Consider the following 22,780-nt stretch of genomic DNA (forward strand, 5'->3'; position numbering starts at 1 on the left):
GTCATTTTTCTCTGCCTGATATATTTTGAACCTTTAGGGGACCAATTCACATCAAATTCGAAGCACGTTTTGTTCAAATAACTTTTTAAATCGATATTAATTATAGTTTAATTATAGTTTAACATATGTTCTTGCGAATAATCCAATTTTTTGCCATGACAATCTGTAATTTGATGCAATCACGATGTCGAAGACAATGAAATCTATTTTAAAAATCGAAACGGATCGAGAGAAACGTTATTACTACGAGCTATGTCAGGGATAGTTGAAGTCGATTGTAAGGATTCCTATTTAAAGCCTTCGACTAGCTCATATAAATAGCATTGTTCACCTTGGATAACGAAGTATTATCGTGAACGTCGTTGTTCATTCATTGTTTTATTTTTATATATGTATGAACAATGTATATGTATCTATAAAAATGATAAATTAGAAAATTTTGATATTTGATATCTTGTAAAAATAATTCAAAATGAATTACTAAATTATTAGGATAAATTCTATAATTAATAATTTAGTAAAATTATATAAATTTTAAATAACAATAATATTATAATTCAAAATAGGTTGTTTTTTTTTTAAATGAGAAGCTTTAATATTGTATTAAGAAATTCAGAAAAAGTTCAAGAAACTTATCAATTTAACTAGACAAGATATGATTGCATTATTATTAATTTTCTTCGCAAAAAATTCAAATCAATTTCTTATGGAATTTATTTTTTATTAATTGTAATATTCTACTAGCAAACTACATTTGCATTTATTGTTTCATTTTTATTTGTAGTTCTCGTCTTTACAGAAAAAAAGAAACATCGAGAAGAGGAAGGATGATAGTGATGGTTTGAAATTCGAATACAAGGATTCTTTTATTTAAAATTCGCAACAGGTGCGCTATGTCAGGTTGTATTAATTCCCTAAGGACATATAATTTCACAGACATGATATTCACGATCACGCACCTTTTCGTCCCTTCTTATACATAGGGCAGGTGTCTCTCCCCTCTTTTTTCTCTCTAGATCAAAATCATTCTTTCTTAAGAGTAAACTTACATGAGTTTCAATGGTTGTCATCGACATCACTTTCTACAGATTTCAATTTGAATTTCTGAAATATTTTATTCCATTTTATTTCATACAGAGTTTAAAGAATTATTTTAGAAAAAATATGATATAGATATAATATATTAAAGTGTATAATATATTAAATAAAAGATGAATCATTTTAGATATCGATGATCGATCATATTACAAAGTTATATTAATGATAAGAGATATAAGAAATTATTTTTTAAAGAAATTTCAAGGTAGTATTATTTTATGAAATCCTAATTTTTTTTCTATACACATATACATTCTATATATATATTTTAAGATTTTTTTTCTAGCTACATAAGGATAATTGAAAAGAACTTCCATATGTGTACATGAATTATAAATTACAAAATCAAATATTTCATTATAAAAAAACAAGATATCCTGAATCAAAAGAAAATTTTCATGAAAAATTATTCGTTTTCTATTTGGATCTAATATGAAGAAATATAGTGCAGACCGTTGCATTTTCCAACAATATCATTCAGGCCACTTTTGCGATGAAATATCGAACACTAATGTAATTGGTGCGTAACGTTTCTCGTGTCAAGGGATCCGATATCCTTAATAACCAGTTTCTCCGATTTCCAGACCAGATGCTGACTTATCAGAACCGCCAGCATACAGAATATCTCAATGCAACCGGAACTCAGAAAAACCGTCCTCTCATCGGCATCTTTTTATCATCTCGATCTATTCTAAACCAACTCGATTACATGTCGATAAACGGAAATGGAGCGATTCGAATGAGAATTTAATGATTCACCATCGTTTTTCTAAATAAAAAACAAAGTAGAAAGTTGTCAAACATGTTACAAGTTATCAAACTACAATCCATATTGTAAGTTCGAAATCATAATAGTTCTTTTTATCGTCAACAGGTTTGAAACTGACAGTTTCATGATTTTTCCATGGATTTCTAGTGTACGTTTTTGTAATCACGAGGGAAATCGCGATTACGTAGGTTCAGTAGTAAGCATACGTTTCCTTGACGTTTAGTCCAGTTTTGCATCCGGCACAGGTACATACTGGGGAAAGGTCGAGCTACCGACCTGAATATGTTGATGGTTACGCAATAATTCGTGCACTGAATATGTTTTTTATAACTGATGTATGTATATATATTTTAAAACTAATCAACTTGGAATCAAAAATAATATTAATAGAGATAATTATATAGAAAGGAATATTTTAAAATGTTTAAAAAAAAATTGTGAATTATGAGTTAAAAGAGAACGAATGTCTCTTTAAGGAGAAAAATAAATTTTTTTTGTATTGCAATCGATTGATAATCGATAATGAAGTAATTTTTGAGGTGAATAAAATTATTTCACATTAAATATTATATATTTATTAAAAAATTTAAATATAAATATTCAATGGAAAATCAATCTTGCTTTGAAATTCCTAATCAATATTCCTCACACATAACATATATTGCAAAACATCTCAAAAAAACAAATAAAACAAATTTTTAATATATTCCATTTTCTACATAAACTTCAAATAATAAAAAATTCCTTGATACAAACATACAGAAAGATGAAGTATAATATCTCTTCAGAAAATAATTTTTAATACATGCTTCAGGAATAAAAATAAATTTTCTTCACATCACAATATAATACATGAAATCAATAAAAATTCATCCCAGATCGATATTGAACAGGGCAGACAACACATAGAGCATTCAGCTCGAACAAAGAAGGATTTTTCGAGGCGCCGATGCGAGCAGCACCTGGAGAAGCTACGTGAGGGACCATTCGGAGGATAGGAGCGGCCCAGCGAATAATATTGGGAAGTCTGCAGCTGTCACAGCAGCTGCAACCCTCCTCGCTTGGCTCACAATCTGACCGGCAGCTTTTCTGCCTCCTCCTCATCCTCTTCACCCACCTCTGCCACCTTCTCCTCTCGTATGCCATTACCTCGTTCTCATGGTCTAACTTCTGCCTCGTGTTCTCATTCCGGTCCATTCCAAAATTGAGGTAAAAACTATCTTATAGAGACCATTGATTTAATTCTTTAGTTTTAGCTTTAATCTTGTGAATTTCCTGGAGGAAATTCTTTGAAAAATTTTTCTATTTTTTTTCTCCAGCTTGGTTATATTTTTCAGATAATAATGGCAGAAAATTTGGAATTTAAAAGAATTTATTTAATTTAAGGTGGAAAAAAAATTATATATGCACGCTTCTAATGATATGTGATGATAATGATATTAATGTTTTGGATATTGACAATAAATAAGAATGTTTGGAAATAAGATAATCAATAACTTATAAACTTTATAAGATAAGAAGCATATTATATAATAAGAATTTATAATGATGGATTCTTAATTTTCTTTTAATTTTTTAATATATTAATTCATAATAACACATGTTATATTTCGTATAAACGAAAGCATCATATAATTTTGAATTTTTCTTAATATGTTTATAATGAAAAGTGAAAAAAAACATTTCGTTTGAAAAGTTTAATCAAAGACGACTCACGTATATATTATTTCATATATAATACATATAAAAGCAATACAAATAAAAGCAAATATACAATTCATTTCAAAAATCTACAGCAACCAATGAAAAAAAAATGAAAAATAAAAATAATCGTAAATTTTCGATTTTAAAGGAAACAACAATATTCTCACAAACGATTTAGAAAAAAAAGAAAAAAGGGAGCTTATTTCCCATGTCAAATAAGCATCCCTTAAAACATGAAATAAAAGTATGCATTGAGGAAATGAACGTGCACATTAATAAAGTGGTTTCTCAAATAGGGGGCCCCCTTTCCTTTCCGCGCCAACATGTGGGTGTATATCTAGGCCGTACCTAGCTCCACGGGGCAATCAACCCCCTTTTTCGAAGCCAACCACCGAGACCATCCTCTTGCACGAGGAATGCGCGGTGTAGGTCAGCTGCTCCTTCTGTAAAACTAAACTTCCTGCGTCCACGTGCACATCTGCTCCCTTTCAGACACCTGGAAGGGGAAATCTCGTGGTCCTGGATGAGTATACGTAGTCACGTATCACGTGTATCCCGAGGGTTCTTCGCGACTCGATGGTGTACGTGTATAATGACGGAGGAACATAAATATTCTCGTCGTTAATTGCAGGTACGGAAGATTTATTCTTTGTTTCGTGTTCTCCGGTATTTATGGGGAATAATAATAGATTGGTATTGTTACGTCACATTGACACATCGTCTATAAGAAATTTTTATTGAGATTTTTATATTTGAATACGGTTTTTATATTTGAATATTCTTTCGTATAATGTGTAAGTTCTTGTGAATGGTGTTTCCTGACTCTTTAAATGATCAGAAAATCTTTAAATGAATATTTTCTATTTTTAGAGGAGATTTTTATGAATGTATGAGGAATAAATTGTGATAATATTGATTTTTATGACAGCCAAATTGAAAAGTTAATTCTTAGAAAGATATATGGAAATGAAATAGACAGTATATATATATATTGTGCAGATTAAAGTATTATTAAAATAGTTTATCGAAACAATTAGCAAAAGTTTATTTTGGTATATCAATTATTTTTTTCGTTTGAACTAAGGAATTAATAGGCTACTTAAATGCAAAGAGATTCATTCTTATTCAGTTCGATCGAATTTTCTTGTTAAATGGCTTTAATTAACTTAAGTATTTTGGAGAAAAGGTTAAATCTGAAATCGCATTGGAAAACGATCAATAAAAATGAATACGAAATTCAATATGATTATATCAAGATATTAATAATAATTTATTTAATTGTTAAAATAAAAATAAACGTTTAGATCTCTTTCGAAATTAATTAAATCATTTAGCTACTAATAATTTAGAGATCATTTCCACTTCTAAATTTAACGTCTTAACCTTAATTAATAATTATAAAATATATCATAATGAGCGTTAATTAACCTCAATTTTTGCAATTCGTAATACCATTCAAATTTATTACTCTGAAGTTAAATCATCTTGAATTCATTAAATAATTTCGAGGCAAGACATTTCTGAATTTATCAGTTTTTTGAAATAAATCGATTTCAATTTATCAATTGCTTCCAGTTACTTCTGAAACTTCCTGTTACTTCGAATTCATTACATACTTCGAAATATATTATTTTTTGGATTTATTGAGTTTCATTACTTATTAATTTTATTTATTTTTTTTTTCAATTTAATTTATCTCTTGATATCAAATTGATACAATGCAAAAAATAAGTGTAATAAGAAGATAGATAATTAAATTTTTACACGATCCAATACTCGAATTCAAGATGATGTTTTTCATTAATTCATTATTGACAAAAGCTATAGTGATTCGGTTGATCCGGCGGGAAACCGGAAGTCGAAACTATTACGACCGGTTTCAAGAGATTGGCCGGTTATCCGGCGCAATTACATTGTAACCGGCTCATCACACGGTAGTTGTTATGAAACTCATCCTTTTCCAATTGGATAATCTAATATTTCGTTGAGTCGATAATTCTTCAAAATTTTTCGATCTTCTTTTCTCGCATACGAGAAATAAATCTCAATGTGACATCCACACAAAGTTTCAAGTTTGTCCATGGAATCTATGCATTCCACTTGAGCTATTAACACGAAAGCAGTACTGACAACTTACAGGCGAATTCTCAACAAATGGCTTTAAGTGCATCTTCTTGCCTTTAAGCAATATATTTAAGAAAGTCGTTAGTTCATGGAGCTACTATATAATGATTTTCCATTACCTTGAGCGTCTCTGGGAACTTGCATTGTCCTAATTTGTCAGAACTCTTTGTTTCCAATTCGACAAAATCCTAACCTAAAAAGTTTTTTCGATGTTTATTATCATCGGTATGTTTGTCAGTATTCGAGTGAATATTTTGTGAAAGAGGATGATGAAAGTTGTTACGGGTTTGATGAACTTTAACTGAAAATATATATAGGGTGGTTTATTTGTTATTTAAACAACGAAGAAGTAGAAGAATCAAAAATTCTCTTTCTCTAATATATCCAAACATCTCATGAATCTCGAGTATATAATTAAACTGTTAATAAATATCATAAATGTTCTAATTTTTCAATCAAAAGATTCAAAACAATCAAAAATTAGAATAATTGAATGATTCTAATAAAATTACAAATTTGATCTTTCTTTAAAAACCTCGATATTTCTCTTTTTAAGGTTTCATCAATGAAAATTTCTCCAGTTCGAGATAACGTTGCAACGAGCAAAATCCTTGAGATGTTAGATCCCATATCGGGAAAGTGGCAGGAATTCCGAGCAAACGGGACACCCTGTATTCGCTTGGTTGTGTAATCGGCCTTAAGGATAAACGGACGCACACACGTTTAAGTACCATTCGCAAGTAGGGAGGTTCGTATCACAAAACGGCCAAGTGAAAGGATAGGCACCAGTTCATCTTGTGTCTCAACCTCCAACCAACCTTCTCGAATATATCCATTCGTGCTGCAAGTGCGTCAGCTATTCGCATAAAACAACGGTTAATTCGAATTCACGTCGTTCACTCGGCGAGCGAAACGAGAAACGCAGTTATATTATTTCTTTGACTATTTTTTCAGAAGGAAAATACATTCTGTTTATTCGTTGCTTGTTTTACGAGGGCACGCATAAGTTATTACATAAATTTCTACCATTCATGGGTAATGAACTTAATTTGCTTTTTTTAATTTTTCCACCATGTATAATTTAAGAAGTTAAATTATGTTAAATTAAATTAAATTAAAATTAAATTCAATTATGTTGGATATGAATTTTAATTTGAGAAATCAGGTAATTTTATTATCTAAGATTATATATACATGGAAAAATTAAAAAATTCTTTAATCAATTCATAATTTTATTTATTCTTCATTTTTCAATCCTCCATCTATTAATTCTAATCTTTAAATTTTTTTTTTGATTTTTCCATTTTATTGCTTTTATTCAATTCTATAAAATTTTTTTTTCGATTTTTTTCGGTCATTTATTTTTATCATATCTTTTTTTCTTTATTACTCATTTAAAATTAAATTTTCTAGTGATGCACAGACATGGATAGAAGAATTAAAAAAAGTTACACAACAACTAAAAGATGGTACAAATTCACCTTCTATAATTCTCAACAGGAAATTTCAGCAAGTATTTCCCTCAATTTACCTAACATCACAAAAGAATCAGTCAACAATTTATCATCACACGACATCTTTCTCTTATTTCGATCTTCATCTACCAACGTGTAATTAAGGATCATGAATATTCGACCGCCATTCCGTTTCCTTTTTTCCATCGATCTAAACTATCAGTATCTCGATCTAGATAACTGATTATAACATTTCCACGAGCAATTCAATTTTACGTAGAAGGAAAAGCGAAATCTGAATCAATGATATTCTCAGACGTTGAACATCTTCGAAAGCGTGCACAACATCTGTTCGCCTCAACTGTGAAATCACCTCCAATTTCCAACGTGGAAAGAAACCTTTCGAACTCAACTCGACTGGACAAAATAACGATGAAATCACAGAGAAACGCGCCGCTTGCACGGATCGAGGATGCACCTGCATCTGGTGCATTTTCGGATGGATCACTGGCCAGATGTCTCTCATACCCATGTCGAGCTTTGGTACACGTTTCTGGGTGCTGTTCAAAATTATCCAGAATTCGATTATTCTTTTTGAAGTGAATTTGCGAATAATTTAACATAGAAGATTTTAAATACTGTTCACTGCTTTGATTGAGTGCTGTTATGTGAAATGTTGTATTCGTTGAATTGATAATATGAATAATAATGAGATAATGTGAATAAGTTCAAAAACTTTGATAAGAAGATTTTTGGATAATGTGTCTGTTCAAATTTGGAATGAATTGGTACTATGGTAATTATTATGAATCAACATTCATATCGTCGAATGATTATCTTATATAACAATTAACAATGCCCATTGTCTATTAAATGAAATTATCGAATAAATTTACTTTTGTCGCAATCTGATCACAGGATCATTAACATATATAAGACATATATAATTTCATAAAATTAAAATTTGAAAAGTTATAGAAAATTGAGATAATTACTGGAGAATATTATAATTATTAAAATATTGTTATTACAATATTATGATAATATAATGACAATGGAACATACAAAAATCTTAATTTATAATCAAAACAAGAAATCAATTTTGTTTCAACAAAATTCTATTTTAACATATCTTTCTCATTAACAAGTATTCAATATACATGTCCTACAATGAAACTTTATCTTTCGATTCCAACTAATTTGCAATAAACAGGATATAGAATATCGTGATACGTCGCTCACTACATGAAATATCGAAATATTAAATACCTTTATCGAAATACACAGCTTCAAGGACTACGAGTTGCAAACAACGCATGGAATTAATACGCTTTCTCGCGTTATTATTTTCTAAAAGATCCACAAATAACGCATCAATGTGCACGATGAAATTCGTAAACACAAATTACGTGGAAATTTATTTGATCATTTCCATACAAGTAACCAATCCTTAAGATCAATCGACATGGCTGGAGAATCAAAAAGTTGTCTACGGTAATTATATATTGTTATAATTTATATGTGTAATAGGATATCATATTGCGTCGTTTCCCTCTCTTTTTCCACGGTCTTTTTATCGGCCAGTGGCGTGCGACCAGCACGATCATACTACATACAACGTGTCCGACGTCTTCCGCACATGGAAACCAGAGTAACCAGTGCAGTGAGTAAAAAGCTGCAGCTGTCACACAGAGCGGGCAGCTGCAGCCACGATGCATCGGGGACTAGCGATGAGAGTAACACGTCTCCAAGCAGTTTTAGTATTCACGGTGATTTCCAATTTTGCATAAACTCGCCCAAGGTCTGTTAAATGTCGCCCAAATGAAAAAAAAGATGAAGAAGTACTCATAATGTCGTCTTTATATTCTTCAAAGTGTTTTTTAAATAAAATGTTTAAAAATTGATTAATTTAATAATCAGATATATCTTATGAATATCTCGAGGTACATCGATTTTAATGTTATTCAAAATTAACGTAATTTAAAATTGTTATTAATCTTTTCCAGAGAATATTTTTTTTTCTTAAAGAATTCCAAAGAATCGGAATATTCGAAATGAAAAAGAAATAAAATAGGATATGCGATGTTGAATCTACGATCGGAGCAGGTGGTACTTGGAATTACAGACCCTTCTCCTATTCGCATATATGTACAAGTATGCGCTGGAATTCGGTGTTCTCCCTTTCATACTAATTCATTCACCTTAAGCAGGTATGTTGAAACTCGGTTAAACGTAACACGAAGAATTCTTATAAGGTTTAGCAACTTAAATTCGCTAATAAGTTTAAAAAAATAGAATTCTTATTTTATCGAATTAAATTATCGCTCTTTTTACTTTTACTAATGTAACATTTTCTTATTCTAGAATATTTTAAAAACTCCTACGATTTTTGGGGATCTTGAATCGGAGTTAACTCTGAAATTTTTTCGTCCCAAAGAAGCTAAATCTAACTAAAATATTCAAATTAGAATTCAAAGGAAAGAGGATAAAATAGACTTTGATACGATTTATTATGCATTCACATAATAAAGAAAGGATGAAAAATTCAACATTCCTAAAATTTCAGAAGCAATTTAAATCGAATCGAATACCATTCGTGGAAACATTTAGAAGGCGCCATAAAAAGAGACTGGGTAATCGATCAATCTTTGATCGCTTTGATCGTCACGGGTATTTATCGGTCAGCAGCAGCATTCCGTGCATATGCAACCGCACACCTAAGATGGATGCACGGAGATGAGAGAAAGTCGGAGATCCTGGCCTCGAGGTTGTCTTCGAGAATGTAACGAAGCGTTCGTATGCACGCGCGCGATTCTGCCACCAGATAGGCGTGAACGTGCCACGAGGAAAATGTCATCGGATGCACTCTTGCCATCCCACACTTTAATATTATTCTTATTAATTTTTCTTCTTTCTTTCTCCATTCATCGAAATCATATCGATTGTATATTCGTAGGAATACAAAATTTTACTTTAGAGAAAAACAGCGTTGCGAAGAAAATAAGGTTTTAATTAAAATTATGCAAATATTCTTGAATCATCTTTAAATTTTGTGATTAATTAAAACAACTTATGATTCAAGAAAAATTAATTAATGTAGAGTTTTTGATGATACAAGATTAATCAAAAAAATCAAAAAAATCTATTAAATAAAATTATTTTTCATATTTGTAGAATTAATTTCAAATTAATGAATTAAATTAAAAAAAATTCGATTCTCGAAATTATGAAAGGGATTTCAATCGAGAATTCTACTTCCTCTTCAGAATCCATATATGAATTGAAAATTGTAAAATGATCGAAACTAAAATCCTTGTTAATAAAAAGTTGTTAATAACGGATACCTATTACATTCGATACGATTAAATTAACGTTTATTAGCGGCGTATTTTCCATTGAAACGAGCCACTTAGCAGCCAGTAGCCGAGAAACGAAGGTAGATACCGAGTTCCTTTGTAATAGCACACGCGGCAATAAGTAAACAGTCGGGAGAACGGTTGATGCATGCGGCCTCATTATTCTCCCTCGTCAATCGGATTGTTTCGAATTAATAATTCACCGTTCCAGTTTATATATCAGTATGCATCCTTGTTACGATACTATGCATTAAATCGATCGATGCAATTTAACAATTATTAGTCGGCAATTAATAAGATCGAATATTGGTACGCGTACAATTCGAATAATTTTAATTGACGATATTAAAATTTCTTGTCGAATAAAAGAATGGAATAAAATCAATGTTGAGAATGGAATGTATATAGAAATGAAGGCTCGTTTATTGTAAAAAAAAAGAGAATTAGATTGAATCGAAGAATGGTTATGAATTAAAAGAAATAAGTTTCTGAAAGTAAAAATAGTTTCTTCACTTTCTTTCACTTGACGAGAGAAGAAATAAGAATTATTATGATAATAATACTTTAACGTGTTTAGAATTTCCTCTGGAGTTATTTCAAGCGAATAAAGTTTCAAGAAGAGGATCGTTGTGGGAAAGCTATGGAAGAATCGAAATTGCTCGCTCTTGGAACGCGGCCGGAACACGTGCGTATTCACGCCAAGAGGAACGCCATTACAGCCGCCTATGAGAAGAAACGCACGAGCCCATTGTTTCAATAGGTTTTTCTACCTGTCCTGACTAGTAATATCCGAAATTTGTTTTTCAAATCAGGAGTCTGGGATTTTCCATCAATAATCACCTCTATCGATCGTGAATGTTTTATGGCACTCTCTAATATCTTTAAATCCTAAGGTAACAGTTCTTACTTGCAATTAATAATTTTTCAAATATTAGAAAACAAAAATAGTAATGAAAAAGAGATATAAAATCTATCGATTTTAATCGATAATTATGTGAGAGAAAAATTTTTTTAAAATTTTTAATTTTAATCTACCATAGATGTAATAATAGAAAAATCAGAATATTGGTTTTATTAAGAAACTTACAATACAAGAATTACTCACCGGCTACGAAATCCAGATGACATTATAAAGCACTGAAGCCAACTGAGCTGATAAAGGAATCAGCTGCACATGCAAACAGTTCACTTTACAGTGAAGATTCACCTTTCGGCTTCGAGAAACGAATTATTACACTAAACAAATCCTTCACTATCGCAAGAATTCGCGAATATCGAGTTGAGATCTCGGCTCGTAAAATGGAAAAGGATCGTTCGGCACGCTCCCTCAGCTATTTCAAATCTTCTATGCCATCCTTGTTGAAACGTTCCACAATCTATTCTTCCTTCTTCTCAATCAGAACATGAAAAATAAAAACGTCGCTTATTAAACAATATCAATAACAATGATCCAACAGAAATTCTATTCCAATAGAAATTCAAATATAGATCCGAACTATGCTTCCTTTCAAGAAAGATCACAATGGATTTCGAGGATCGCGATAGACCTTCAATACCTATTATTATTCAAAATCTAGGTAATAGGTCCCTTCGATTATTCTTTGGAAAAATTCTACAAAGACACAGGTATCAGAAGAGGTAATAAAGAGAAATATCAAAGAAAGAAGAAATAGAATTATTTATAATAATCGAACCTTTCGATTCCAATGGTAATCCTGGAGAAATTGAACTATCGGTGGTCGCGGAGGACACTAATGATCGGGCGCAGGTTCGCCGGTTCGAGGCGTGACTGTTATCAACGGGAGAGGAAAAGCTCCGATAGTCCGGCCGTGGTGAACGACAGCGTAACATCGACTGCGTGTAGCGAACTCGACGTGTTTCCAGGTGGAATGTGTGCGCTAGTAGGCACAAGCCAGAGAGTACACCGTGGCCGATGAAACGAGCGGAGAAACTAAAGTCCCATAGAATACACGCTTTGCTTCTATACGCTGTGTACACCTAGATAGTTATGAAGGCAGGTGCCGGCAGTCAGGTGAACGTGGCGGAACACAGGAAGTGCCAGAGACAGAGAGGCATTACAAAACTGTGGAATGGTGGGGACGGGGCAAAGGACGATAGAGGAAAGAAGAGAAAAGAGAGGAATACCGTGTGACTCGAGAAGTCGCGTGCCCCTTGCCGATGAAATTAATTTCCCTTCGTGAATCTGTTGTTTCGCGATTTTCAAATTCCTCGAAATGCTGTGTCAAGTGCTTAGAAATATCCCATAAGTTGTTCATTATGCATTACCATGCATTAACAATAACTTTCTATTTAGTAAACACATTATAAACAATTATTCAATTTATTCGTAGACTTGGTATTCATACGTTCTAATCTTTTTTGTTTTACTTGAGAAAGGTTCAGATATGAATATCATATAGGTTTAAAATATACGTAGTCCATTTGCTCGATACCGAAATTCTTGAAGGAAAATTGCTTATCCTTCCATTCACACCATAAATAGCCAATGAAACAGTGATGGTAATTCTTAGAATTATCAAGTGCGCTTTAAATTAGTGACGAAACGATTGACTAATAGGATATTCAACCTAGGCTCGACAAATACCTTTCTCTCTTCGTCTAATTAAAATCGACGATTAATGAAAACGAATATGGAGATTGTTTCCATGAATCACATTTTCTGAAGAGTAGAGCAAGGAATTTCAAGATGTCGTTGCGTTATCAATCCACCACCCCATCTCTCGGCCGCAACGAAACATAAGTACATAGCGTCGTATAGGGCTGTGTTGTTATGCTACTTGCGACTCCAGGAATAGCTTGCAAGGCATAGCCCCACCTTCGCGACCCACGTGCGTGTATGCGGTACGCCATATTTCCCGTATGCAACAGTGCACGTATGTGCAACACATCCGACAAAGTCGTTGACTGGAAAACGAGCACTGGGCCTAGGAAGGAACATGAGGAACGGCAGCGGCACGTTCTTCATACGCTCGTTTATTCGCACTTTTACCTGATTCGTTTAAGTGTAACCGGTTTGTTTATCGATATTTCTTGTTTTTAGGACCGAAGCTCTGTTATCCTCCTGATATCGTGATATACTTTGAGACATCTTCAAGTTTCAAATTAGAACTTGTCCAATAACAATGAATATCATGGAATATTTACAAATTTTTTATTAATAAAAAATTTTTTTAATAAATAAAAAAGAATATTTGAAATATTCTAATTATTATTAAATATTCTAGTTATTCTATTATTACCTTGTTTCAATCTTATTCTTAGAATAATAATATTCAATTCATTGATTATTGGATGTTTACAAATAATTGGTAATATTACACATAAAAACATAGTAGTTTTTTAAATTTAACTTAAAAAAGAATCAAAAAATTACTCAATTTATTGATTTTACCTAAAAAAGGATTATTTGTTTATTAATATACATAAATATTTATAACGCTTGCATTTATACTTGAAAACATTTTTTTTCCTAGGAAAAACCGTTAAACACCATTACCAATGCTGATTGTTCATTGCTTCAAACAAAAATGTAATATACGCAAGTCAGAGTTCCAGTTTTTACATCGTAGAAAATGACATTATGAGTTCAATTTTTTTGTCAAATTTCCAATAGTCTTCAATACAATATGAATCCGTGCAAATCACGGAACAACATCTAAATTTACCTGATTGTCATTGAAATCGATTAGTCATTGTACATCAAACAAGATTGAATTTGCAATTGTATTATAAAATACTTTAAAATTATGTACAGTCATAAATTATTTTTAATATTTTTTTTAATTTTTGAAATTAGAATGTATCAATAACAAAAAAAGAACAGCAAGAAAAAGAAAAAAGTATTAGAGAATTAAATTAAAAAAATATTAAGCACAAATGAAAAGTTTCGATATAAAAATTAATGTTAAAATATGAATATTTTTTTCTATCTTATAAATAAACTTGATTCATTTCGATATAAATTAAAAACGAAAAATTTATTCGTAATCGTAATGTTATGTTTGAACTTTCGTGACTTCCGGTAGAATCCGCCTTTCCGGTGCCCCCATCTGCCAGCCCACGTACTCTAAGGTTTCTTTCAAACATTTCCGTTTCTTTCTCATTGGGCTGCTTCGAGTACTACCACATGGAAATATTTATTCTCGATCCTGGTTCAGATGGCAGTACAGTACAGTACTACGAAATGATATTTGATGTGTCAAAATAAGTTTAAATGAATAAAATAAAAATTATATTTATATATATATATAAAAAAAATTATGGAATATCAATCTTCTTATTGCATTCTATGTTTCATACTTCATACGCCTTATTTTTCTTATTATAATTAAGTTCTTATGACGGTGCTTATATATTATTCATAATATATTATTTCATTAATCTTAGAATTCATCAAAGAAATATGTATTGTATTTCTAATTGAACGTCAATATATTTTCCTGATAATTTATGGGGACGGGTTGTGACGGAGTAATGAAGACCATTTTAATCCATCGGGAGTCGTTGGGATTTTCCTTGCAGATGAAACAATTTTTAATGTTTCAGTATCCTCGTCTTGGACAAGTGCCTTTTTCTGCACTTTATGAGGTGTATTTTTACCTAAACCATGATCATGCATTGATACTATATAGTCATTTAAAATTGGATTAGAATCATAAAAATAACCTAAGTGTTTTAAAACTTGATCTGGAAAATCTTGCGGTGCCGATTTTTTTTTCTTAAATAATTTTCTCTTTTTTTTTGGAGATTTTTCTTCTGAAATTAATTTTGATATATCACCATCTGATACTTGAGAAGCTCTGCTTACTGAAAATTTTAATAAAAACAATTATAGTAAATGAAGTATATCTACTTTTACAAAACGAGTAATTAATTTTTACCCAATATAACTTCAGGTTCGTTTAGAGTTGCTAAACGATTTTTTAATTCTTTCCATTTATTGCTAGAATTATTTTTAAACTTTTTAAAATATTTTATTAATTGAGGTTTCGTTTTTTTACCGAATAACTTTCTTATCCTTGATTTTAAATTGATAGTTTTTTGTTCTGGTAAATGTTTATTCTCTTTCGTTTCTTTCGCAACAGATTGTTTGTTTTCCGTGATTTCTAATTCATTATTTTTTACGCGTGGCACCAAACTGCGCAGTTTTGCATGTAATTTCTCAATTTCATCAAGCTTCTCAAAAATTTCCTTCACATATTTTTCGGACATATTATACTTCATAAAATATGTAACATATTTGTCAATTCCAAAAATATATACATATCTATTTTAGTATTTAATTAAAATACAAGAACAGATGAACTTCGCGCCAATCTGAATTTACTTCATTGTAATGTCACAAACATAACCTATAATTTCATCGTGAAATAATGTAAACACTTAATGTAACATAGAAGAAGAAATTAATTTTTTTCACTTCACAAGGCAAAATACATTATTATTGTAAGCATTTTCTTTTGAATATATAATATGCTGTTATATAAAAATATTAATAGAAATGTCAATACATGTAAAACAATCAACGACAAATCGTTGTTGTTGTCACGTCCAAGATGAAGAAATCAATTTAAATGATATTGCGAAAATTATAACTATTGTAAATCATAAAATTCTACAATTACGAGACGAAATCAGTGCTTTAAAAAATGTCAATTATGATAAAAAAAGGAAATTATTTAAAAAAACTGAAAATGCTTGCAACATGTCTTTCAGTTTTGAAAATGATTTTAACACTTCTCAAAGTAATATAAAATTTGATAAAGTTATTTTTTCAAAAAGATCAGATATTCTTGCAAGTTTTTTAAAAAATAATTTATTAAATAATTATAAAACAAAATATAAAAAAATTGATGATAAAGCACCTAATTATATAACAGATTTAAATAATCTTTTAACAAGTGAAAAATTACAAGTAAGAGATTCAGAGTTTGTTTTTGAAAACATGGAAAAAGAAAGGAAGATGAAAATTTCTCAGGGAACTCAGTGTGACTTAACAATGGATCGTAAAAGGAAACGATCTTTTTTAAATTTTTTCAAGATAGAATCATATATGAAGGATAACAATGTTTTAAAACCAAATAAGAAAATAGAATTTTCATCGAAAACTAATCTTTTTGTAACTTTAGATTCTGATGTAAATATAACAAAATTAACAAATACAAAAGAACAAAAGAATGACGAAAAATATCAGTTAGAAGATTTGACAAATAGTGAAAACAATATAACATGTGCAAAAGTTAATTACACATGTAAATTAATTGGAATTGAATCTGAAAAATCGCAAGAAAATAAAATTGAATCGAAAATGAAAAATGAATTGACTAACAATAAGTACAAAATAAATTTAGTAGACAATATGGAAGATGAAAGTGAACTTTTCAAATATTCAATAAATCGAATGGGTGGTGGCGCAGAAGTTCGTGGAAACCATTTCATTTCAGATTTCCATAATAAAATACAAAAAGTTAATTTATTAAAGAATTCAAAATTTGATGCAAAAAATGTAAAAAGAAGATTGGATGCATGCATAAACGAATTAAATGAAATAATTGAAGATGCTTCTTTAATTTTTTCAAATGCGCAATGCAATATCATAGAAAAATTATAAAAATAAAAATATGAAAAATATTTGAATAAGTAAACAGAAATTTTCCATTTTATAAAATTTCTAAATTGAAATATCATATATTCTCTTGTTAAAAGAAAAAAAAGAAAAGAGAACTCTATTTTCGTCGTCTTTTTTCACATATTTTTGTATATTAGTGAATCCTTTTTTGAAAAATATTTAATTATGAAATTTTCGTGATATATTTTTCGTAAAATATTAGGGAATTTTAGTGCATCTGTAGTGCAAGTGTAATCGCGCGCGGATATAACAGCGACTATGATCGTTAATAAAAGTGCATATGTTATCATACGGTACATTCAAATTAAACCAAAGTAACCTCAGTGCACTTCGAAATGCATGAGCGATTATTATTCACTGAGGCCTACGGGAGTGAGAAAGATAGATTTTTCGTCAAATCAAAAGGTATCTGTATTCTGACATAATAAACATTACTATTAGTTTACCTAACCTATCGCTTAACTTCTACAGACGAGCAATCGATAACTGAACTGTTATCAGACACAACTAGAACGAAGTCTTTTTATTCCGGTTTAATATCGATTATAAAAGAAGTATTTTTACCTCAAGGATTTCCTGATAGCGTTCATCCCGATTATACTTCTTATCAAATATGGGATACAGTTCAGGTTAGTTTACATAGAAAGATATAAAATCTATTTGCAATATTATGAATGAAAGTATTGTTTTTAAATGAAATTAATCTGTATTATTATTTTTTAATTTGTGGTAGGCATTTGCAAGTACCATAATGGGAACTCTCACAACACATTCTATTATGCAAGGAGTAGGTGTAGGTGAAGCTGCAGCAACTCCATTAGCAGCAGCAATAACATGGATATTAAAAGATGGGACTGGAATGGTTGGTCGAATTATATTTGCATGGTGGAATGGGTAAATAAAAATCATATAAATGAATATAATACTTGTAATTAATCTTTATAAAAATAACATTTATTATTCATTTATTAGGACAGATTTAGATGGACAATGTAAAAAATGGAGACTTTTTGCTGATATTCTTAATGATTTAGCAATGGGATTAGAATTACTTTTACCTTATTTTTCTTCTTATTCTCTTGGAATATTATGTATTTCTACAGCAATGAAATCAATTGTTGGTGTTGCTGGCGGAGCAACAAGAGCAGCACTTACGCAACATCAGGTAAAAAAAATTTAAAAAAAGATTTATTTAATTATAATACTGAATTGTATATTATAGGCATTACAAAATAATTTGGCAGATGTATCAGCTAAAGATGGAAGTCAAGAAACATGTGTAAATTTAATAGCATCTTTTGTTGGTATTTTAATACTTTCAATTTTTCACAATGGCCAGTAAGTATTTTATTACAAATATTTATTGTTTTTGTAATAAGTGAATTTAATTTTATAAGAAACATGTTAGCAATATTGTTAATGTATCTATAGCATGTATCTATATATCTGCATGTAGATATATAATGGAACTTTATCTCTTCCTCGTGATAATACATCTTTATGCAAATTATTCGGCGGTAAAAGCATTATGCTTAAATTCTTTAAATGAAGATCGTTTAGCTTTGATAGTAAAAAGTTATATTTCGAATGAAGTCATTCCAAAACCAGAAGAAGTTAACAAAAAGGAATCAGTATTATTATTAACAAAATCTAGTAAGAAATGTTTGAGTTCAATTTAAAACATTAAATTGATACAGATTATTACTTCTATTAATAATTTTTTTTGCAGCAATGAACATATGTGGATTTAATATAAAAATAGGTGTCTCTCTTGCAGCTCTTATAAAAAAAGATTTAATTTTAACAAGTGACACTGAGCTTTCATTGAAACTCTTTTTAGATAGAAAATATTTGATTTCGATTGATGTACAAAATAAAACTATTTTTATATGCCTTAAAAAAGACGCGCAACCATACGATGTTTTGGAAGCATATTTTCATGCTTGTCTTTGCGGCTTGTTTATTTGTATGTCTTTGAAAGTGCCACTTGTAAGTAAGTCATATAAATACATTTGTATATTTATATTTCTAACATTATGTTTTTTTAGGATATTTTCTTAAAACCCGAAGTAAGTGATTTGTCGTATCCCTTGATGCGACTTTATGTACTTAATAAAAAATATTCAACTACAAACAATGGCATACAATCATCAAAAGCCATAGAGAGTATTTATGCTACAAATTTATTGATTTCTAATGAATTTAAAGCATTTATTAGTGATCTTGAAAATAAAGGTAAATAATTTTGCTATTATATGATAAAAGTTTAGAATTTCTTTTATTTATATAATTTTTTATATTAATTTTTTAGGATGGAAAACGGAAACTAATTTATTACCAGTAGCAGGGTGGAGATTTTTATAAAAAATTATAAACTGGTAAAAAAAACAGCATGAACATTGGAAATTAAAATATTGTTGTTCCTTATTATTTATCTTGATAAAATTTTATAATTGTTAATTATTTAAGCAATTTTATTTGCATATCTTGTAACTATTTGTTGGAAATGAGATAAAATTATTTATAAATATTTTCTTACAAATTTTTATCACAGGTGATTATATTATTAGTAAAAATCTATATGGAAACCAGTTTATTTCCAATAATTTATAAAAATATAATACGCCTTTAACCTGTACAAATATTTCAATGAAGTTAAACTATGACTCTTGCTCTTGTTTAGGGCCAGTCTGTGATAAATGTTTTACTATATCCACCCAATCCCATCCTCGTGGTTTTTCTCCTTTTCCATCTGCTTTATTCCATTGTCTGCGCTTTTGAGCTTTAGTTAGATGTTCCTTCTTTGGCTTCTTTGTTGTTTCTTCCAGCTTGACGTAACATATTGATTTTCTTATATATGTATTTTAAATAAATTTATAATTTGATATAATTATTTCTTACCTTTTGATGTTCATCTGCTATTTTAAGTTGGTTAATTTGTGAGTTTAAATCAACAACAGTATCTGGTTGTGCTGATATTAGTTCAGTAAAATGTTCTTGTACAGATTGAAATAATGTGTAAGTCATAGCACTTCCTAACCATTGATCAGCCTCTGCTTTCAGATGTTGAACCACTTTATCTTTTACTTCTTGCACACTGTATTCCAATCATTCACCTTTAATAAAAGCAACAGAATGCAAGGATAGTCAAAGAACAACATGATTGGACTTACATATGCTTGTTATAAAAGGTATTCATATTAATAGTAGGTCTTTCTGATGGATATGTTGTGCCCCATGAAATTTCCAATAGAAATGATTTCATATCATTGTCCTCTCCATACTGTATATAAAATCAATATTATATACACACATATATATATATATATAAAGTTAAAAAAATATTTTAATTTAAAAACCATGATTTTAATAAAGCTCGAATAAATATAATTCAATCACGAATATTGATTAATTTTAAAATTAAGTTATTATATTTCACAATATAAAAAAATAAATAAATATATAATGAAACATTTTTTATATTTTTACGAAGGACAAACCTTATACTGAAATGTAATAGGTGTCAACTGTTTAAAAGCTGGATCTCCATCATATATCGAAAGAAGTACTTCTCTTTCCTCTTCCTGAAGTTCGGCATCGCTCATTTCCTTTTTCCAATATTAGATTTTGACACTCCAATTTCTTTTAACGCATGCAACTCATGCGTTACTTTGAGGTTAGAAAAACAGTCATATATATATATGTAGATATAGTTGCTAATCGATTGTGCTATCTCGATCATGTCATGCGTATCATATCTCGATTATCATTATCATAATTTAATTTATGATTTAAGAATTATTTATTTTAAAAGCTAAATAAAATGAATATTTTTTTTTATTTTTAAATAAATTTGTTATATATCTTAATATAAATAAAAATTCATTATAATATTTTAATATTAAGTTTAAGGATAAAGAGGACAATGATTTTAACAACAAAATTAAATAATTACTTTTTTATATACCAGATGACGCCACATTTCTGTTAAATTAGTTTTCTATTAAATTAAATCGAAGGAACAAAAAATAATAAAGAATTAAAACTTAAAAATTCTAAAAAACTAATTTTTCAAATCTAGTAAAGGTGATATGAATAAGAAATAATAAATATAAATTAGGCAAGAATGAAAAAAAAATTTGATGGAAGAAATATAAAGTGCAGTAAATGAAATGTACTATTCAAGTCATTTTAAATCTGTCAAAGACACAACTACAAACATTTCTCACAATATTGTTCGTGAACAATTTGTTTAGTCATATGCCATTACGATAAATAACAAGATATGAAAAGAAAAATAAAGCGAAAAGTGCATAAAGAAAAAATAATGGAGAAAACTTAACGAAAAATAAAAAATTTAACACATATTAAGTGAATAGTGAGCCATGGATTAATGTGAATTTTTACTTGACGAACCCTAACCCCATATTTATGTGAACATCAGTTCCTGATCCTGTTTAAATTTATTTCGTTTAAATTTCATCGCATAACGCTGTATTGAGAATCGAAGAATGCATCAGTTGTAACAACGCATCATCGATTTCCTGTCAGACGAATTTTTCATTCTTGCTTCACGCGATGTGCTACTGATAGTTTCTTTTTTCTGCTCGAAATGTATTTGTATTAATTTTTCTTCAATATTGGCATTTTCGTAACTTAAAAATATACTTTATTTATATTTATATATTTTACAAACAAATGTCGGAAAATAACTTTAATGAAGATGCCATGTTAGATTATTACAGATTAGAATTAACAGCAGACATTTTGGAAAATGTCGTGATTCTAATTCTCTCAATTTCAATTGGATCAAATGTGAGGTAAATAGCAATATTTTAATTTGAATAAAAAAATTAAAAGATACAAAAAATTGAAATAAATTTTTTGATATAAAATATTATATATATATTTATATATATATATAATATGCAATTCGTTAAGCAAATACCAAGATCTCGGGTAATTTCATTCTATCCTGATTCGATTTACCAAGAACTCAGTGGGTGATAACAATTTACAATTTGTTATTTAAGCAAATCGATGGTCGATCGGTTAAGACAAGCGAGCTTATAGATTGCATTCGCAAACACGCGTCAGGACACGTGGCGAACGTAAGTCATGCCAACCCTTTCGCTGTTCACCGCAAAGGAGATTTCGTCGAATTCATCGATGATTCCCTGAAATCTTTGAGATTATATTGCCTCTGCAACTGTATTTCGCAGTAGACGCGTGTACAAGATGATTCTCTTCTACGAATTCGGCCTGCATGACATTCCCGACGAAATGTTCCGTCTGTCCATTATTCATTGCGACCATTGAAAATGTGCACGCACATTTCGTGTTTGAATTTTTCTTTTATCCAGGTATGCTTGTATCCAATTCGATTCGATCTAATTTCGTATCTTTTCTCAACTTGAGAAAAAGAGAAAATAGTTTAAAATGATAAAAAATGATAAAAAATTGTAAAATTTATAATAATCTTTGTAATAATCTTTCATTCTTTTAGTTTGAAATGTAAATGAATTCATGTAAATCTATATATTATGTAAATCTATCTAAAATTTATTTTAATATATTGTAAAAATATATAAATAGATTTATTTCCAAATTTTTTATTAGTAAATTT

The 22,780-nt window shown here is 29.6% G+C and overlaps 4 protein-coding genes and 3 long non-coding RNA genes across 10 annotated transcripts; 5 read left to right on the forward strand and 2 right to left on the reverse strand.

Annotated features, from left to right (window-relative positions):
• The first annotated feature begins 1,444 nt into the window (after positions 1 to 1,444).
• Positions 1,445 to 2,246, forward strand: LOC122712682. 2 transcript variants are annotated; one of them, XR_006346386.1, is made up of 3 exons: positions 1,445 to 1,618; positions 1,683 to 1,932; positions 2,015 to 2,246. It is a non-coding gene; the product is annotated as an uncharacterized LOC122712682 (long non-coding RNA). The 2 variants fall into 2 exon arrangements; XR_006346387.1 differs by having other exon boundaries at positions 1,683 to 1,883; positions 1,973 to 2,246.
• A 1,410-nt stretch (positions 2,247 to 3,656) lies between these two features.
• On the forward strand, positions 3,657 to 7,884 carry LOC122712669. Of its 2 annotated transcripts, none has more exons than XR_006346380.1 (4): positions 3,657 to 4,202; positions 6,252 to 6,542; positions 6,650 to 6,730; positions 7,109 to 7,884. It is a non-coding gene; the product is annotated as an uncharacterized LOC122712669 (long non-coding RNA). The 2 variants fall into 2 exon arrangements; XR_006346379.1 differs by lacking the exon at positions 3,657 to 4,202 and adding an exon at positions 5,968 to 6,101.
• Positions 7,885 to 8,655: 771 nt separating this feature from the next.
• On the forward strand, positions 8,656 to 10,250 carry LOC122712677. The gene is made up of 3 exons (XR_006346385.1): positions 8,656 to 9,092; positions 9,156 to 9,359; positions 9,514 to 10,250. It is a non-coding gene; the product is annotated as an uncharacterized LOC122712677 (long non-coding RNA).
• Positions 10,251 to 14,393: 4,143 nt separating this feature from the next.
• On the reverse strand, positions 14,394 to 16,021 carry LOC122712649. Of its 2 annotated transcripts, XM_043932454.1 has the most exons (3): positions 15,407 to 16,021; positions 15,192 to 15,332; positions 14,394 to 15,125 (listed from the first exon to the last, which is right to left on the reverse strand). In XM_043932454.1, exons 1-3 carry the CDS (start codon positions 15,747 to 15,749, stop codon positions 14,974 to 14,976), a joined length of 636 nt encoding a protein of 211 aa, XP_043788389.1. In that variant the 5' UTR covers positions 15,750 to 16,021; the 3' UTR covers positions 14,394 to 14,973. The 2 variants fall into 2 exon arrangements, with proteins under 2 accessions (XP_043788389.1, XP_043788388.1); XM_043932453.1 differs by having other exon boundaries at positions 14,394 to 15,332; positions 15,407 to 16,020.
• A 5-nt stretch (positions 16,022 to 16,026) lies between these two features.
• Positions 16,027 to 17,136, forward strand: LOC122712622. Its single transcript, XM_043932415.1, has one exon. It carries the CDS (start codon positions 16,027 to 16,029, stop codon positions 17,134 to 17,136), a length of 1,110 nt encoding a protein of 369 aa, XP_043788350.1.
• Positions 17,137 to 17,260: 124 nt separating this feature from the next.
• On the forward strand, positions 17,261 to 19,850 carry LOC122712634 (RUS family member 1). Its single transcript, XM_043932434.1, has 9 exons — positions 17,261 to 17,559; positions 17,626 to 17,783; positions 17,888 to 18,048; positions 18,127 to 18,319; positions 18,377 to 18,492; positions 18,611 to 18,807; positions 18,884 to 19,143; positions 19,203 to 19,389; positions 19,466 to 19,850. Exons 1-9 carry the CDS (start codon positions 17,490 to 17,492, stop codon positions 19,516 to 19,518), a joined length of 1,395 nt encoding a protein of 464 aa, XP_043788369.1. The 5' UTR covers positions 17,261 to 17,489; the 3' UTR covers positions 19,519 to 19,850.
• On the reverse strand, positions 19,785 to 20,820 carry LOC122712635 (RWD domain-containing protein 4). The gene is made up of 4 exons (XM_043932435.1): positions 20,655 to 20,820; positions 20,328 to 20,437; positions 20,056 to 20,251; positions 19,785 to 19,982 (listed from the first exon to the last, which is right to left on the reverse strand). Exons 1-4 carry the CDS (start codon positions 20,757 to 20,759, stop codon positions 19,815 to 19,817), a joined length of 579 nt encoding a protein of 192 aa, XP_043788370.1. The 5' UTR covers positions 20,760 to 20,820; the 3' UTR covers positions 19,785 to 19,814.
• Between the last annotated feature and the right edge of the window lie 1,960 nt (positions 20,821 to 22,780).

Source organism: Apis laboriosa, unplaced genomic scaffold (genome assembly GCF_014066325.1).
Source record: "Apis laboriosa isolate Shangri-la unplaced genomic scaffold, ASM1406632v1 scaffold204_cov149, whole genome shotgun sequence".
NCBI classification, from domain to species: Eukaryota; Metazoa; Arthropoda; class Insecta; order Hymenoptera; family Apidae; genus Apis; species Apis laboriosa.